Source organism: Mirounga leonina, unplaced genomic scaffold (genome assembly GCF_011800145.1).
Source record: "Mirounga leonina isolate KUSES-001 unplaced genomic scaffold, KU_Mleo_1.0 Mir_176, whole genome shotgun sequence".
Taxonomy (NCBI): domain Eukaryota; kingdom Metazoa; phylum Chordata; class Mammalia; order Carnivora; family Phocidae; genus Mirounga; species Mirounga leonina.
Window position 1 is genome coordinate 4,478,733 of NW_023270454.1, and position 18,196 is coordinate 4,496,928.

At 35.8% G+C, this 18,196-nt stretch overlaps 1 protein-coding gene across 1 annotated transcript in view; it reads left to right on the forward strand.

Annotated features, from left to right (window-relative positions):
- Positions 1-303: 303 nt before the first annotated feature.
- ADAM7 (ADAM metallopeptidase domain 7) overlaps positions 304-18,196 on the forward strand; it is a 100,538-nt gene continuing 82,645 nt past the window's right edge. Inside the window, exons 1-3 of the mRNA XM_035023229.1 lie at positions 304-355; positions 1,744-1,847; positions 6,385-6,461. Of these exons, the coding sequence (XP_034879120.1) occupies positions 304-355; positions 1,744-1,847; positions 6,385-6,461 (233 nt within the window). The remainder of the gene's footprint in view (positions 356-1,743; positions 1,848-6,384; positions 6,462-18,196) is intronic.

The following is an 18,196-nucleotide window of genomic DNA, read 5'->3' on the forward strand; positions in this document are numbered from 1 at the left end:
TGAATTTTTAGTACATCTAGAATTATATTTATATCAGGCATGAAGTAGGGATCTCTGCCCAGCCCACCTCCACCACAGCACGTCAGTGGTGCCTTTAATTGGTACATGATGTCCGCCCTCCAGGTTTTAGCCTCAAGCACCTCACAAATGATGCAACACAAGCAAGGAACACTTCCTTGTGCTGGATCAAAACTGCCTATCTATCTGTTGGATTCTTTGACCCTGCTGTGGAAGCAAGGGCAGAGAGCCACACACATCTTTTCTCAAGCACCTGTGCCCCTTCTCCCACCAGAATCATTCAGAATGTTTCCCAGGAGTTTGCTTTTCATGATCGTACTCATTTCTTGGATTAAAGGTATGTCTTAATCTTTTCGTCAGGGTTTTCTTACTAAGGCTATGAGGTAATGTCTCTTTAGTCACACAGTTTAAATGATAAATGATAAAAGACATTAAAACCCATTGATGATTTTGCTAGGACGTAGTATAGGACTTGGACTAGTTATGGCTAATATTGAGATTCTATGATTCTATGAAATACTTTAGCGGTCTTACTCTGATTTACGGTGAGAAGGAAGAAGGAGTGGACATTTCTGAGTATCTGCAGCATAGAGACACTGCGCTAGCCATGAGCCACTGTGTACATTAGCATGTATATAATCTTATTATCTCCACTTTATAGATAAAGTAATTGAGAATAATATCTACAGATGAGAGAGAATAGATACAGTATTTATGGCCATACTGCTAATAAACTGGTAAAATTTTGACTCAAATAATAGCAGATTCTAAAATCCTATGGTCTTTGTTCTATATCACTCTTCAGTGAGATAAGCAGGGCTCACCCCCACATAACCATCACTTGTGAAGAAGCACTGATTCAAGAGTACCTAAATCCTTTTAACAAGGGAGAGTCTTGTATTTAGCTAGGAGAGTTAAGATGTCAAATACAAATGTACCTGGGAGATAAAATCAATAATTTACACTGAAACAATCCCTTCCAGTGCAGGTTTTGACAGGTGGCAGAATCCAGAGACAGGCATGAGATTAAGATGATGAAGGTGGTAACTGCAGGACAAAGTGGAAACCTGGAAGAAGCTAAAGACCTAATTTTTTGGTCTGTTTTCCAATTTTTTTTTTTAGATTTTTTTAAAATTTTTATTTGACAGATAGATAGCACAAGTAGGCAAGTGGCAGGCAGAGGGAAAGGGAGAAGCAGGCTCTCCGCTGAGCAGGGAGCCCAACGCAGAGCTCGATCCCAGGACCCTGGGATCATGACCCGAGCCGAAGGCAGCCACTTAACCGACTGAGCCACCCAGGCGCCCCTTGTTTTCCAATTTTGCTTACATCTTCCTCATTTGGAAATATCAGTCTCGGGCGCCTGGGTGGCTCAGTTGGTTAAGCGACTGCCTTCGGCTCAGGTCATGATCCTGGAGTCCCGGGATCGAGTCCCACATCAGGCTCTCTGCTCAGCAGGAAGTCTGCTTCTCCCTCTGACCCTCTTCCCTCTCATGCTCTCTGTCTCTCATTCTCTCTCTCACAAATAAATAAAATCTTAAAAAAAAAAAAAAAGAAATATCAGTCTCAGTTTCCTTAGCTGTTACGTGGGGGTGCTACTTCCAAATGATGTTGTACATGGCTGCTAATCATGGCTGTACATGAACCCTATGAGAATAATTGTTATCCAGTCACTGTGTGTGAATGTTAATGCCAGATGTATTTTCTCCCTTAAATGTTTCCTTTTAGAAAAGGTAATCCTTGGAGTAGAAGGTCAAGAAGTGGTTTATCCGAAAAGGCTTCCTCTGATGCAGAAGCGAAATGTTTGGCACATCCATGATTATGACATACAGGTACAGGTTTTGATTTAATAAATATGATGTATTATTTTCACAAGATATGTAGAAAGCAACCTCTGGCTCCAGTCAGAAGCAAACAAGAGAAGAGTCTCAAATTTTCTGAGAACTCTCACTCAGTTTACAGCATGCACTTGGGGTGGGGCGGGAGGGGGAGGTTGGGGAGGAAGCACCCTTTTGATGGCTTAGGAAACAAGATGGAGTAAAATTAGAGGGTGCCATATAAAACTTTCCAGTTCATGTGAGGATTTTCACTAACAGCTTTCCAGGCTGATTTAAGGCAACCTCATTTGTTCTGAGCTGGTGCCTATGGAATATAATCTCTGAGCATTTTCTTTCCCAGTGATGTAATATGCAGGTTTACTTGCCTTACATATTTGGCAGCAAAGCTGGACAACTTTCACAGGAACACATTTGGCCTGTTGCTTAGAATAGTGTTTATTCAGGTGTTAAAGTGTAAACATTTACAATTTTATTTTCAAAAGAAACAAATATTTATGCAGACAATATGTAATACATATAATAGGAAACAAGCTTCAAAATAAGGTAATTTTCAATTCCACTACTATAGAACACATTCAAGGACTGTTCTTAGATGTTTATTACCAGGCACTTTGATTTTGCGCCTGAGCTTTCCAAGTTGGTCCATGGAGAATACTGATTGTCACTTTGCTCCCGTACTCTTTGAGAGGGCAAATTTTTCCCAATGCATCCACTTTTCTTCCCTCCACCATTAGGGGAAACAGCCTTCCAGGCTCTCATTTGTTAGGTTCCTCAGTCATAAGCAAGACACATTTCAACTTTCCAAATTATCCCACTGAGATGTCTTTCCCATGGCTTAAGATAATGAAAAAGCAACTCTTCATCTGCTGCCATTTGGAGATAATGTCTAACCATTTTTCTGTGATAATCTCCTTACAAATAATGTTTTCTCTTGATCTCCAATTCCTTTATCCTTTATTCCTTCTTAAACTTTTTATTAATATAACATTGTATATCAACTATACTTCAATTAAAAAAAAACTTTTATTGGTTGAAATTCGGTACTCATCTAAGAAGGCAAAACCAGCCCTCTATCACCATTGTGCAAATCAAGACATCAGTTCCATTATGAATATACAAGATGAGTCTTGACTGGGGCAGGAAATATACAAGATGAATTTGGAGCATCTTATACTACCAGAAAGTAAGGAAGTTCTCAAGCAAACAAACAACCCAAACTTGCATTGATGGGAGTATGTCAAAAGAACAAAGGAGCCAAATGAAGGAGCTCCCAATAGCCAAAGAAGGGACAATTTGAGCAACACAATTAATAATGTAGTTTAGGACTATAATAAAGTATAAATTAATATCTATGAACTCATACTGGTATAAATAATTGAATAAATAAATAAATGGGGGAGAATAGACAAATCTCCCATACATAAGAATTAAAAAATTGACATAGACCCTCCCCTTCCCAGAAGGTGGAGCATAACTCCCCACCCTTTAAGCACGGCCTGTGCATAGACCCTTCCAAAGAGTAGAATGTGGAAGAGGGGACCAGTAGAATGTGGAAGAGTGTAACCTTACAGTGGAGAAAGGCTGACTAATGCTACCTCAGCCAGGTAACCAGTAATCATCATTAATAATAAGTCATGTTGATAGTATGTACTCTTAATATGATATGTTGAAAATGGCACTTTATTTTGTTCTTTTCTCTCAAATATCCACAATTCCAGGCTGGGAATGAGAAAAATATTGGAAAAAACTTAATTAAGGAGGAACCTATAAAATACTTGATCAGTACTCCTTAAAACTGTCAAGATTGTCAAAAAAGAAGGGAAGTCTGAGAAATTGTCATAGTGTAGAAGAGTCTAAGGAGGCATGACAACTAAATGTAATGTGGTGTCCTGGATGGGATCCTAAGACAGTGAAAAGACATTAGACAAAAACTAAGGAAATCTGGATAAGTGTATACTTTAATTGATAATGTCAATCTTGGTTCATGAGATGTGACAAGTACACCATAGTAATGTAAGATGTTAACAATATGGAACTCTGAGTTGTGGGGTACATGGGAACGCTCTGTATTATCTTTCCAACTTTTCTCTAAATCTAAAATGATTCTAAATAAAAACAAATTTTAAAATTAAATAAAATTCTAAAATAAAACATAAAGTTAAAAATTCTGTTTATATAAAAACAATATTAATGACAAGATTAACAAGAATGTTACATTTGACAATATTAACAAGTGTCTGAATATTAGCTAATATGAAACCCATAATCACACATACAAATTTTACAAAGTCCCATTATACCACTGTTATTCACACACACCTGCATGTAAGTTCATCATATCGTAAACGAGATTCAACCCTTCTTATCCAAGTAAACACCTAGATTCTTGCCTGCCCACTGTGAATTATGTGTTTATAATGAAGTCCCAATTTTATGTTAAACTTGCAGTCAACACATGCCCTAATGCACAACTCACATTCAACAAACACAAAACTCTCCTCTCCCTCCCTCAAAGTTGCCCTTCTTCAGAAGACCCTCCTTTCAACAGCATAGTTTAAACAAACCAGAAGCCTGAGGGAATTCTTTTTTTTTTTTTTTTTTTTTGAGAGAGAGAGAGAGGTGGGGGCAGAAAGGGAGAGAGAGAATCCTAAGCAGGCTCCATGCCTACTGCAGAGCCAGACATGGGGCTCAATCTCACAACTAGATCATGACCTGAGCCAAAGTCAAAAGTGGGATGCTGAACTGACTGAGCCACCCAGGTGCCCCCTAAGGGAATTCTTTACTCCTCTCTTCTGCCTCCTCCATCAAAAAAAATCACTAAACTTCATGCATTCTAACATGTAAATATCCTTTGAAATTATCTACTCTCCTTTTTCCCTGCTGCCAGTCCCCTGCCCAAGTGACCTATATCCCATCAACAGTCTTTAAATGCTTTTCCTGCCTACAGTTGTGATTTTTGCTGATCCATTATCTGTAATAAGTAAGCCATCTAAAATACCATACTTACTTCTGCATTTTTTGCCTAAACCTTTTTCTTCTTTTTGCTCTTAGGATAAGGTCCAAATCTTCTTGAGTGACTAACTAGTCTGTACATGATTTGGCTCCTTCCTACCTTTCATTTCTCATATTTATTCAACTTACACTTGATTCTCCAGCCACCTTGAACTTATCTGGGTTTCTCAAACATGTGAGCTCCTTCATACCTCAGGGCATTTGCATACTCTGTTCTCTGCCCCTGATTCCTCCCTCACACAGGCACTGCATTTCTCCTATTATGATGCTTATAATACTCAATTACATTTGATTGATTTTCTTCTTGCCAAGCTGTGGTTTCCATATGGGTGTGACCTTTATCTTGTGCACCATTGTATTTTCCATACTATCACTGTGCCTGAAATAACAGCTATTGAATACATGGGTGAACAATAAACTAAAGAAATGTGCTAAATGAATGACCAGTAACTGAATCCTTAAATTAATAATTCTTATGAATCACAAAGAAATAAAATACCAGAAAAGAAAATATTTAAAGGACATAAGTTAGGAATTCACATACAAATATGTAAACAGCAAACTAAACAGAAGAAAAATATCACTTCCAATGGTCATTAAAGAAAAGTTTGTCACAATAAGTTATCATTTCATTAATGTTAATATGAAAGGCAAGAAAATAAGAACCACTATAAATTTCTAGTGAAATTCTAACTTTGTGCTTCCTTTCTTCAGGGTTATCTTGCAGCATTTATCAAACATTTTTTTTCCATGTTGCCAACAAAGAAATGATGTCTAATTAGAGTGAATGCCCCAAATCAAATTTCTGATCTGGATATAGGTTAAATAAATTCACGTTGTGATTTTCAGCCATAAAATACATACTATAAAGGAACATTTATTGGAATAGGAAAATGGTCATGGTCATGATTTATTTTTATGTGAAAAAGTAAACTACAAAACAATACACCCGAAACTGTTAAAAGATACATAAACAAAAGATCTGTGGGTGGGGTGCAGAATTGCAAGGACATACAATAACTTGTTATCTCTGGATGAGGAGAGAATATATATATTTTCATTTCATTTTATTTTATAACTAGAAAAAATGCCCATCAAAAAATTTAATTAAGGGGCGCCTTGGTGGCTCAGTTGGTTAAGCGACTGCCTTCGGCTAAGGTCATGATCCTGGAGTCCCAGGATCGAGTCCCACATCGGGCTCCCTGCTCAGCAGGGAGTCTGCTTCTCCCTCTGACCCTCCTCCCTCTCATGCTCTCTCTCTATCATTCTCTCTTCCTCTCAATAAATAAATAAATAACTTAAAAAAATTTAATTAAAAAATAACTTACAAGCAAAATCCTCCATATATTGGCTCTCATAAATTCAGCCTAATCCATATTTACCATTTTGCCTGGCTGGACCGCTTGACTGCTGGGTAGACTGATAAAGTCTAATTTCCCCCTGCACCCACCCCACTCCCCACCCTAACACACACTAAATGAGCACACATTTAAGTCACATGATGGGTACTGTTTTGCAGGAAACATATGAAGAAGAATTGCTGTATGAACTAAAGCTAACTAGAAAAACCTTAATACTTCACCTTTTAAGATCAAGGTAAGTTGTATTATAATTCAATACCTTATAGATTTATTGGTCTGTAGTATCCCAGTTTTTTTAAAAACTGCCAGTGAAGTGACTTCATCAAGTTATTGTTACCTATATATAGACTGAATTCCTACTCTTCTAATATAAGCCCATCACATTTCAACATCTTAACAGTTACAGACACTGCCCTTCAGGTCCTGAGTTACCCTCTATTTGGGGTATTTGGAGCCCTTTGAGCTTCATACACTCGCTCTAAGAAGAGAGTTAATACATTACTTCTCTGTGAGTCAGTAGAACAAAGGAATTTTGAAAAACATGGTTTTTAGAGTGACTGCTAACTTTTTTAAAATAGGTAGCAAACCAAGTTCTGTTGGAGAATAAGAATGGGGAAGAATTTACCTCATCAAGCTACCTTGTGTCAGCTGAATAATTCTAATGCCTTTAATTTCTTCATTAGCTTTCTCCACAACCTCTGTATTGTTATTGCTGAATTTCCATTGTTTTCCTTTGGGCCATTCCTATGCACAATAGTCCTGCATCCCAGCCCTAAACATTAAAATCATAAAGAATTGTCAAAAGCTAAGAAACGTGGAAGGATAACTCTATTGAAGAATTTAGACTCTGGCCTATTAGGTAAAAACAGCAACAAAAAATATAAAACAAACAAAGAAGCAAACATTCTTTCTTCTACTCTGGAGTTGCCTGTTGGACAAATGTACAGAAATATAATTAATCTAATAACATAATTATATTGATAATTTATTCAGACTCTGCATACATTCTCAGGATGGAAGAAGGCTAACATCTATTGAACAATTTTTATGTGCCTTTCCTCAAAGTTCTCTCTTAATACCCACAATATCCATACGAAGCTGATGTTGTTTTACTGAGGAAGAATCATTAAGTTCACTGAAGTAAAAACTTGTCAGGATCACAATGCAGATGATGGTGCTGATTCTCTAAATCAGATCTGCCTACTTCCGAAATTACCCCATGCTGCCTATGCCTCAGAGCCAATCTTATTATATTAGCTATCATTTAATTCTGTTAATCAGCCTGGAGTGGTATATTTTAGAATTGTAGACATACAATGCAGTTTGATCTGATATTGATACCTCTGAAGGACAACATTACCCTTGTCCCCTCAGCAACATGAAGTAAGTGAATTTAGTGCATATCATGGAGTCTCCCAAATCTGGGAATATTATTTATTCAGATGTTTTCATATCTTATGATTAACAAACTGAAACTTGATCTCGTTAATTTAGATTTTTGTCTTGTTTCTGTAACCCCTTCTTTCCATACCTTATGAGTTTCATTTTTATTCATCCAGTGGAAACAGTGATTGGGTCACCTTTGTTTTCACTATAGTAAATCCATTAATAGGTGAAAAGTTACATTTGTATGTATGTATGAGGCAAAAGATACATTAATTTAGAATGTATTATACAACCAATTACTTTACCAAAAGTTGTACATATGCTATTTCAAAATAAGTACAGAAATGATTGTATTTTATTTACCTGTTGTATCTGTTTCACTTTTACCAACAGTTTATTATACAAAATTTTATACAAAGAGAAAGTTGAATTTTATAGTGAATATTCATATACTCATTAATATACATATACACCCATAATCCCAACAAGATATACATAGACACTTAGACCATTAACATTATTATATCATATTTTTTTGTCTATCCATCCAGCCATCCATCATCTTATTTTTATGCATTTCAAATTACATTACAGACAGTATACTTTCCACACATACTTTAACAAGCATATTGTTAGAATTTAATATTTATTTACATTTTTCTTCTCATGAAAATTTTTATACAATGAAATGGACAAACCTTATATGAATGTTCATTAATTTTTTTTTATTTTTTAAATTTTTTATTGTTATGTTAATCACCATACATTACATCATTAGTTTTTGATGTAGTGTTCCATGATTCATTGTTTGTGCATAACACCCAGTGCTCCATGCAGAACGTGCCCTCTTTAATACCCATCACCAGGCTAACCCATCCTCCCAGCCCTCTCCCCTCTACCACCCTCAGTTTGTTTTCAGAGTCCATCGTCTCTCATGGTTGATCTCCCCCTCTGATTTCCCCCCCTTCATTCTTCCCCTCCTGCTATCTTCTTCTTCTTTTTTTTTTCTTAACATACATTGCATTATTTGTTTCAGAGGTACAGATCTGAGATTCAACAGTCTTGCAGAATACACAGCGCTCACCATAGCACATACCCTCCCCAATGTCTATCACCCAGCCACCCCATCCCTCCCACCCCCCACCACTCCAGCAACCCTCCATTTGTTTCCTGAGATTAAGAATTCCTCATATCACTGAGGTCATATGATACATGTCTTTCTCTGATTGACTTATTTCGCTCAGCATAACACCCTCTAGTTCCATCCATGTCATTGCAAATGGCAAGATCTCATTCCTTTTGATGGCTGCATAATATTCCATCATATATATATGCCACATCTTCTTTATCTATTCATCTGTCGATGGACATCTTGGTTCTTTCCACAGTTTGGCTATTGTGGACATTGCTGCTATAAACATCGGGGTGCACATACCCCTTCAGGTCCCTACATTTCTATCTTTGGTGTAAATACCCAGTGGTGCAATTGCTGGATCATAAGGTAGCTCTATTTTCAACTTTTTGAGGAACCTCCATACTGTTTTCCAGAGTGGCTGCACCAGCTTGCATTCCCACCAACAGTGTAGGAGGGTTCCCCTTTCTCTGCATCCCCGCCAACAACTGTCATTTCCTGACTTGTTAATTTTAGCCATTCTGACTGGTGTGAGGTGGTATCTCATTGAGGTTTTGATTTGGATTTCCCTGATGCCAAGTGATGTTGAGCACTTTTTCATGTGTCTGTTGGCCATTTGGATGTATACTTTGCAGAATGTCTGTTCGTGTTTTCTGCCCATTTCTTGATTGGATTCTTTGTTCTTTGGGTGTTGAGTTTGATGAGTTCTTTATAGATTTTGGATACTAGCCCTTTATCTGATGTCATTTGCAAATATCTTCTCCCATTCTGTCGGTTGTCTTTTGGTTTTGTTGACTGTTTCCTTTGCTTTGCAAAAGCTTTTTATCTTGATGAAGTCCCAATAGTTCATTTTTGCCCTTGCTTCCCTTGCGTTTGGCCTAGGAAGAAGTTGCTTCAGCTGAGGTCAAAGAGGTTGCTGCCTGTGTTCTCCTTTAGGATTTGGATGGACTCCTGTCTCACATTGAGGTCTTTCAACCATTTGGAGTCTATTTTTGTGTGTGGTGTAAGGAAATGGTCCAGTTTCATTCTTCTGCATGTGGCTGTCCAATTTTCCCAACACCATTTGTTGAAGAGACTGTCTTTGTTCCATTGGACATCCTTTCCTGCTTTGTCGAAAATTAGTTGACCATAGAGTTGAGGTCCATTCCTGGGCTCTCTATTCTGTTCCATTGATCTATGTGTCTGTTTTTGTGCCAGTACCATACTGTCTTGATGATGACAGCTTTGTAATACAGCTTGAAGTCCGGAATTGTGATGCCGCCAGCTTTGCTTTTCTTTTTCAACATTCCTCTGGCTATTTGAGGTCTTTTCTGGTTCCATACAAATTTTAGGATTATTTGTTCCATTTCTTTGAAAAAAGTGGATGGTATTTTGATGGGGATTGCATTGAATGTGTAGATTGCTCTAGGTAGCATTGACATCTTCCCAATAGTTGTTCTTCCAATCCATGAGCATGGCACGTTTTTCCATTTCTTTGTGTCTTCCTCAATTTCTTTCATGAATATTTTATAGTTTTCTGAGTACAGATTCTTTGCCTCTTTGGTTAGATGTATTCCTAGGTATCTTATGGTTTTGGGTCAATTGTAAATGGGATCGACTCCTTCATTTCTCTTTCCTCTGTCTTGTTGTGGGTGTATAGGAATGCCACTGATTCCTGTGCATTGATTTTATATCCTGCCACTTGACTGAATTCCTGTATGAGTTCTAGCAGTTTTGGGGTGGAGTCTTTGGGGTTTTCCACATAAAGTATCATATCATCTGCAAAGAGTGAGAGTTTGACTTCTTCTTTGCCGATTTGGATACCTTTGATTTCTTTTTTTTTGTCTGATTGCTGTGGCTATGACTTTTAATACTATGTTGAATAGCAGTGGTGATAGTGGACATCCCTGCTGTGTTCCTGACCTTAGGGGGAAAGCTCTCAGTTTACCCCACTGAGAATGATATTTGCTGTGGGTTTTTCATAGATGGCTTTTATGATATTGAGTATGTACCCTCTATGCCTATACTCTGAAGAGTTTTGATCAAGAAAGGATGCTGTACTTTGTCAAATGCTTTTTCTGCATCTATTGAGAACATATGGTTCTTGTTCTTTCTTTTATTAATATATTGTATCACATTGATTGATTTGCGGATGTTGAACCAACCTTGCAGCCCAGGGATAAATCCCACTTGGTCATGGTGAATAATCCTTTTAAGTACTGTTGGATCCTATTGGCTAGTATTTTGGTGAGAATTTTTGCATCCATGTTCATCAGGGATGTTGATCTTTAATTCTCTTTTTTGATGGGGTCTTTGTCTGGTTTGGGGATCAAGGTAATTGTGGTCTGAAAAAACGAGTTTGGAAGTTTTCCTTCCATTTCTATGTTTTGGAACAGTTTCAGAAGAATAGGTATTAATTCTTCTTGAAATGTTTGGTAGAATTCCTTTGGTAAGCCATCTGGCCCTGGGATTTTGTTTTTTGGGAGATTTTTGATGACTGCTTCAGTTTCCTTAGCAGTTATAAGTCTGTTCAGGTTTTCTATTTCTTCCTGGTTCAGTTTTGGTAGTTGATACATCTCTAGGAATGCATCCATTTCTTCCAGATTATCTAATTTGCTGGCATATAGTTGCTCATAAATATTTACTAATATTTAATTGGGTTATTTGTCCTTTATCAAGTTGGAGAATATCTTTTTATATCTTGAAGACCAACTCTTTATCATATATATTTCTTTATATATTTGTTTGTTATATATTTTCTTTGTCAAATATGTTTCCTGCTAATGGTTTCTTCCTGTATGTGACACATTTTCTTAATTGTGTCTTTTAAAGAGTAAAAATTTATAATTTGAAAACAATTCTTACTTATCAAATTTTCCCTTTGAGTTAATTGCTTTCTAGGAGCTATCTTCTATAGTCTTTATTGTTTTGGCTTTTACTTTTGGTCTGTTATCACCTTGAATGTGTGTGTGCACGTGTGTGCATGTGTGTGTGTGTGTGTAATTTGCAGGAAGGTCAAGGTTCTTTTCTTTCAAATGCATAGCCCAACCCATTTTGTTGCATTGCCTCTCTTTGAATTGGATTGCTCTCACACCTTTGACCAAAATCAAATGACTATTCCTGGGCTCTCTGTTCTATCCTAATCATCTATGTTTCAGTCCTTAAGCCATGACCACATTATCTTGGTTACTGCAGCTTTACAGTAAGTCTTAGCCAGTTTGGGTAACCTCTCCAATTTTGTTCTTCTTTTTCAGAAATTAAAAAAAAAATCCTTTCCATTTTTCTAAAATATAGAATCGGTTCATTAATTTTATCTTTTTAAAAAGCCCTGGAATTTTGTTTGGGATTTTATTGAATGTGTACATCAATTTGGAGATAATTGATATCAGTAACATTAAAATTCTTCATGTTCCATCTCTATATTTATTTAGGTCTTCTCTAATTTCTACCAACAATGTTTTGTGATCTATAGTGTAGAGCTCTCACATGTCTTTTGTTTAATTTATTTCTACATATTTAATGTTTGTGGACTCTTGTAAGCAGAATTGCTTTTCATTATTTTATTTTTCTATTAAGAGGGCTTCATCTATGAAGTTATTGATTGTTTAATAGATTAGAGATTTTCCTCAGCAAATATTGACAGTTTTAGTTCTTTCTTCCTAGTCATTATTCCTCCTGTTTCTATACCTTATTGAAATGACTAAGAACTCCAGTACAACTTGAACAGAAGTAGTGAGAGTTGGCAACCTTTCATTATTTCTGATTTTATGGGGAAAGTATTCAAAATTGAAGTTTAATATGATATTGCCAGTAGAATTGTCCTTGGTTTACTTTATTAGATTAAGATAGTTCCCTGAGAAATTTGCTGAAAGTGTTTTGTCTACAACTATTGAAATGTCCATATGGTAATTTCACAAATTGATTTGTGAATGTCAAACCATCCTTGCACCCCTAGGAAAAAACTCTTTGCTGTATTCAGTTTACTGATATTTTGTTAAGGGTTTTTGAAACCATGTTAATGATGGATATTATTCTGTATTTCTAGTTTTTTTTGTAACATCTGTCAGATATTTTTATCAAGATTATATCAAGAAGTTGGCTTCATAAAATGAGTAGTCTATCTTCCTACATTTAACAAAGGGTATTATTTTTGGAATGTTTGATAGAATTCATAAATGAAAACTCTATGTCTTAAGGATTTTTTTGTGTATGTGTGGGGCAGAGGTTTCATGATTACAAATTCAATTTTATTAATAAAGGCTAATTCAAATTTTCCTTCATATTGTGTAAGTTTTAAATTGTAATTTAAAAGGAAAATGTATATTTCATTGAAGTTGTCAAATTTTGGGCATAAAGTGTTTCATAATATCCTCTTATTATTCTTTTAATGTCTATATATCTTTAGAGATAATCCCTTTATAATTTCTCATATTGATAATTTGAATTCTCTCTCTTTCTGTCATGACCAATCTAAAGGAGTTAACCAATTTGTTGATCTTTTCAAGTAACTAAAATTTTACTTTATTATTGCAATTGTTTGCTTATTTCACCAATTTCTATTATATTTACTATTTTATTTATTCCACTTATTTAGTGTTTACTTTTCTATTTTTATGGAAATGTTTCATCTTTTCTGTCATAATGATTTAAAGTACTTAAAACTATGACGTGGGGTGCTTGGGTGGCGCAGTTTGATGACTCTTGGTTTCAGCTCAGGTCATGATCTCAGGGTTGTGAGATCAAGCCCCACATCAAGCTCCATGCTCAGTGTGGCATCTGCTTGAAATTCTCTCTCCTTCTCCCTCTGCCCCTCCCACTCGTGCTCTCTTTCATTCTTTCTCTCTAAAATAAATAAATAAATAAATCTTTAAAAAAAAAATAAAGCTATGACATTTCCCCCAAGCATTAATTTAGATGCATCTCAAAAATATTGATATGTTATATTTTAATTATCATTTATTTCAAAATATTTTCTAGTTTCTTTTGAGATTTCTTCTTTGACTCATGGATTATTGAAGAGTGTGCTATTTAATTTCCAATATTTGGTGTGTTTTTTAAAAATCTTTCTGTCAAGCTTTTTAAATTTAATTTTTGAAAAGAATATATTTTGTATGACATCATTAAAAAATGTATTGCAATTTGTTTTATAGTCAAGCATATGTTCTAACTCATTAAACATACCATGTGCAATTGAAAAAATATGTATTTTACAGTGTTGGGTGAAGTATTCTATAAACAACAATTAGGAAAAGGTGGTTGTTAGGAATATTTAGATCTATTTTTACTTATTTTACTTGTCTATTTGTTCTGTCAATTGTTGAGAGAGGAGGGTCAAAATATTCAACTATGATCTTGAAATTGTTTTCTCCTTCCCATTCTTTTTTTCTCTTTTCCATTCTTTTAATATTTGCTTCATGTATTCTGAAGCTTAACTATTACATTCATACACATTTAGAATTATTTTTTCTTTATGGGGAATTGATTCTTTTTTTTTCCATGTTCTCAATAACTGTTTTTTTTTTTTTTTAATTCTAGTATTGTTACCATACAGTATTATATTAGTTTCAGGTGAACAAAATAGAGATTCATCAATTCCATATATTACTTAGTGCTCATCAAAATAAGAGTACTCTTAAACCCCCTCACCTATTTTATCCATTCCCCTACCCACTTCCCCTTTGGTAACCATCCATTTGTTCTTTATGGTTAAGAGTCTGTTTCTTGGGATGCCTGGGTGGCTCAGTTGGTTAAGCATCTGCCTTTGGCTCAGGTTATGATCTCAGGGTCCTGCGATCGAGTCCCACATCAGGCTCCCTGCTCAGTGGAGACCCTGCTTCTCCCTCTGCCTGCTGTCTCCCCTGCTTGTGCTCTCTCTCTCTGACAAATAAATAAAATGCTTTAAAAAAAGAGTCTGTTTCTTTGTCTATTTTATTTTATTCATTTGTTTTGTTTCTTCAATTCCACATGAGTGAAATCATGTATTTGTCTTTCTCTGACTGACTTATTTCACTTAGTACTATACTCCCCAGATCCATCCATGCTGTTGCAAGTGGCAGGATTTCATTCTTTTTTATGACTGAATATTCCATTGTATATCAATGGAATATATATATATATATATTTATTTTATATAAATATATATATATAAATTAAGGAAGCAGCCCAAGTGTCTATTGATAGATGAATGAATAAAGAAGTGGTATATATATATATATATATACAATAAACATAGGGGTGCATATATCCTCTTAAATTACTGTTCTTGTATTCTTTGAGTATATACCTAGAAGTGCCATTACTGGATCATATGGCTTTTCTATATAATTTTTTGAGAAACCTCCATACTGTTTTCCACAGTGCACCTACCAACAGTGCATGAGGATTCCTATTTCTCCACATCCTTGCCAACACTTCTTCCTTTGTTTTTTATTTTAGCCGTTTTGACAAGTGTGGGGTGATATCTCATTGTGGTTTTGATTTGCATTTCCTTGATGATGAAGGATGTTGAGCATCTTTTCATGTGCCTGTTGGCCGTCTATATGTCTTCTTTGGAGAAATGTCTGTTCATGTTTTCTGCCCATTTTTTAATTGGATTATTTATTCTGTTGGTGTTGAGTTATATAAGTTCTTCATAGATTTTGGATACTAACCTTTTATTAGATATGTCATTTGCAAATATATTCTCCCATTCAGTAGATTGTCTTTTAGTTGTCTTTTAGATTATTTCCTTTGTTGTGTGGAAGCTTTTTATTTTGATGTAGTCCCAGCAATCTATTTTTGCTTTTGTTTCTTTTGCCTCAGAAGACATAACTAGAAAATCTTACTATGGCAAATTTCAGAGAAATTACTGCCTGTGCTCTCTTCTAGGGTTTTTATGGTTTTAGGTCTCACATTTAGATCCTTAACCCATCTTGAGTTTATTTTTGTGTATGGTGTAAGAAAGTGGTAGAGTTTCATTCTTTTGCATGTTGCTGTCTAGTTTTCCCAACCACCACTTGTTGAAGAGATTGTCTTTTTCCCATTGCATATTCTTGCCTCCTTTGTTGAAGATTGATTGACCATATAATTATGGGTTTATTTCTGGGCTTTATTCTGTTCCATTGATCTATGTGTCTTATTTGTGCCAGTACCATGCTGTTTTGATTACTATAGCATTGTAGTATAACTTGAAATCTGGAATTATGATACCTTGAGTTTTACTGGTAAATAGATTCTTTTATCATTGTGTCATTATAGAATATCCCTCTTGTCAGGGTGTATTTTACCTGATATCAATGTAACTTATCCTAGCCTTCACATGTTTGCATAATGTACTATTTTTCATCCATTTTCTATTTTTATTTAAATTCAATTAGCCAACATGTAGTACATTAGTTTCAGATGTAGTGTTCCATAATTAACCAGTTGCATATAATAGCCAGTGCTCATCACATCATGTGCTCTCCTTAATGCCCATCATGCAACTACCCCATCCCCCCACCCACCTCCCCTCTAGCAACTCTCAGTTTGTTTCCTATAGTTTAGAGTCTCTCATGGTTTTTCCCCTCTTATGACTTCCTATTCAGTTTTCTTTCACTTCCCCTAAGATCCTCTGTACTGTTTCTTATATTCCACATATGAGTGAAACCATATGATAATTGTCTTTCTCTGATTGACTTATGTTGCTCAGCATAGTACCCTCCAGTTCCATCCACGTTGATGTAATTGGTAAGTATTCATTCTTTCTGATGGCTGAGTAATATTCCATTGTGTGTGTGTGTGTATTTATATATGTATGTATGTATGTGTGTGTGTATGTATGTGTGTGTGTGTATACGTACCACATCTTTATCCATTCATCTGTCAATGAACATCTCGGCTCTTTCCAGAGTTTGGCTATTATGGACATTACTGCTATCAATATTGGGGTGTAGGTTCCCATTCAGATCACTACCTTTGTATCTTTGGGGCAAATACCTAGTAGTGCAGTTTCTGGATCATAGGGTAGCTCTATTTTTAACATCTTGAGGAACCTCCATACTGTTTTCCAGAGTGGCTGTACCAGCTTGCATTCCCACCAAGAGTGTAAGAGGGTAACCCTTTCCCGTCATCCTTGCCAACATTTGTTGTTTCCTGTCTTGTTACTATTAGCCATTCTGACTGGTGTATCTCATTGTGGTTTTGATTTGTATTTCCCTGATGCCAAGTGATGTGAACATCTTTTCATGTGTCTGCTGGCCATTTGTATGTTTTCTTTGGAGAAATGTCTGTTCATGTCTTCTGCCCATTTCTTGACTGGATTATTTGTTTTTTGGGTGTTGAGTTTGAGAAGTTCTTTATAGATCTTGGATACTAGCCCTTTAACTGATATGTCATTTGCAAATATCTTCTCCCATTCTGCAGGTCGCCTTTTAGTTTTGTTGACTTTTTCCTTTGCTGTGCAGAAGCTTTTTATCTTGATGAAGTCCCAATGGTTCATTTTTGCTTTCTTTTCTCTTGCCTTTGGAGAAATGTCTAGCAAGAAATTGCTGTGGCTGAGGTCAAAGAGGTTGCTGCCTGTATTCTCCTCTAGGATTTTGATGGATTCCTGTCTCACATTGAGGTTTTTCATCCATTTTGAGTTTATCTTTGTGCATGGTGTAAGAAAATGGTCCAGTTTCATCCTTCTACATGTGGCTGTCCACTTCTCCCACCACCATTTATTGAAGAGACTGTCCTTTTTCCACTGGATATTGTTTCCTGCTTCATCGAAAATTAGTTGACCATAGAATTGAGGGTCCATTTCTGAGTTCTCTATTCTGTTCCACTGATCTGTATGTCTGTTTTTGTGCCAGTACCATACTGTCTTGATGATTATAGCTTTGTAATAGAGCTTGAATTCCAGCATTGCGATGCCACAAGCTTTGGTTTTCTTTTTCAAATTCCTCTGGCTATTTGGGGTCTTCTATGGTTCCATACAAATTTTAGGATTATTTGTTCCAGCTCTATGAAAAAGTTGATGGTATTTTGATAAGGAGAGTACTGAATGTATAGATTGCTCTGAATAGCATAGATTTTGTAACAATATTTATTCTTCCAGTCCATAAGCATGGGGTGTTTTTCCATTTCTTTGTGTCTTCCTCAGTTTCTTTCCTAAGTGTTCTGTAGTTTTTAGAGTACAGATCCTTTACCTCTTTGATTAGGTTTATTCCCAGATATCTTATGGTTTTTGGCACAATTGTGAATGGGATTGATTCCTTAATTTCTATTTCTTCTGTCTCATTGTTAGTATATAGAAATGAAACTGATTTCTATGCATTGATTTTATATCCTGCCACATTGCTGAATTGCTGTATGAGTTCTAGCAATTTTGGGGTGGAGTCTTTGGGTTTTTCACATAGAGTATCTCATCATCTGCAAAGAGTGAGAGCTTGACTTCTTCTTTGCCAATGTGAATACCTTTTATTTCTTTTTGTTGTCTGATTGCTGAGGCTAGGACTTCTAGTACTATGTTG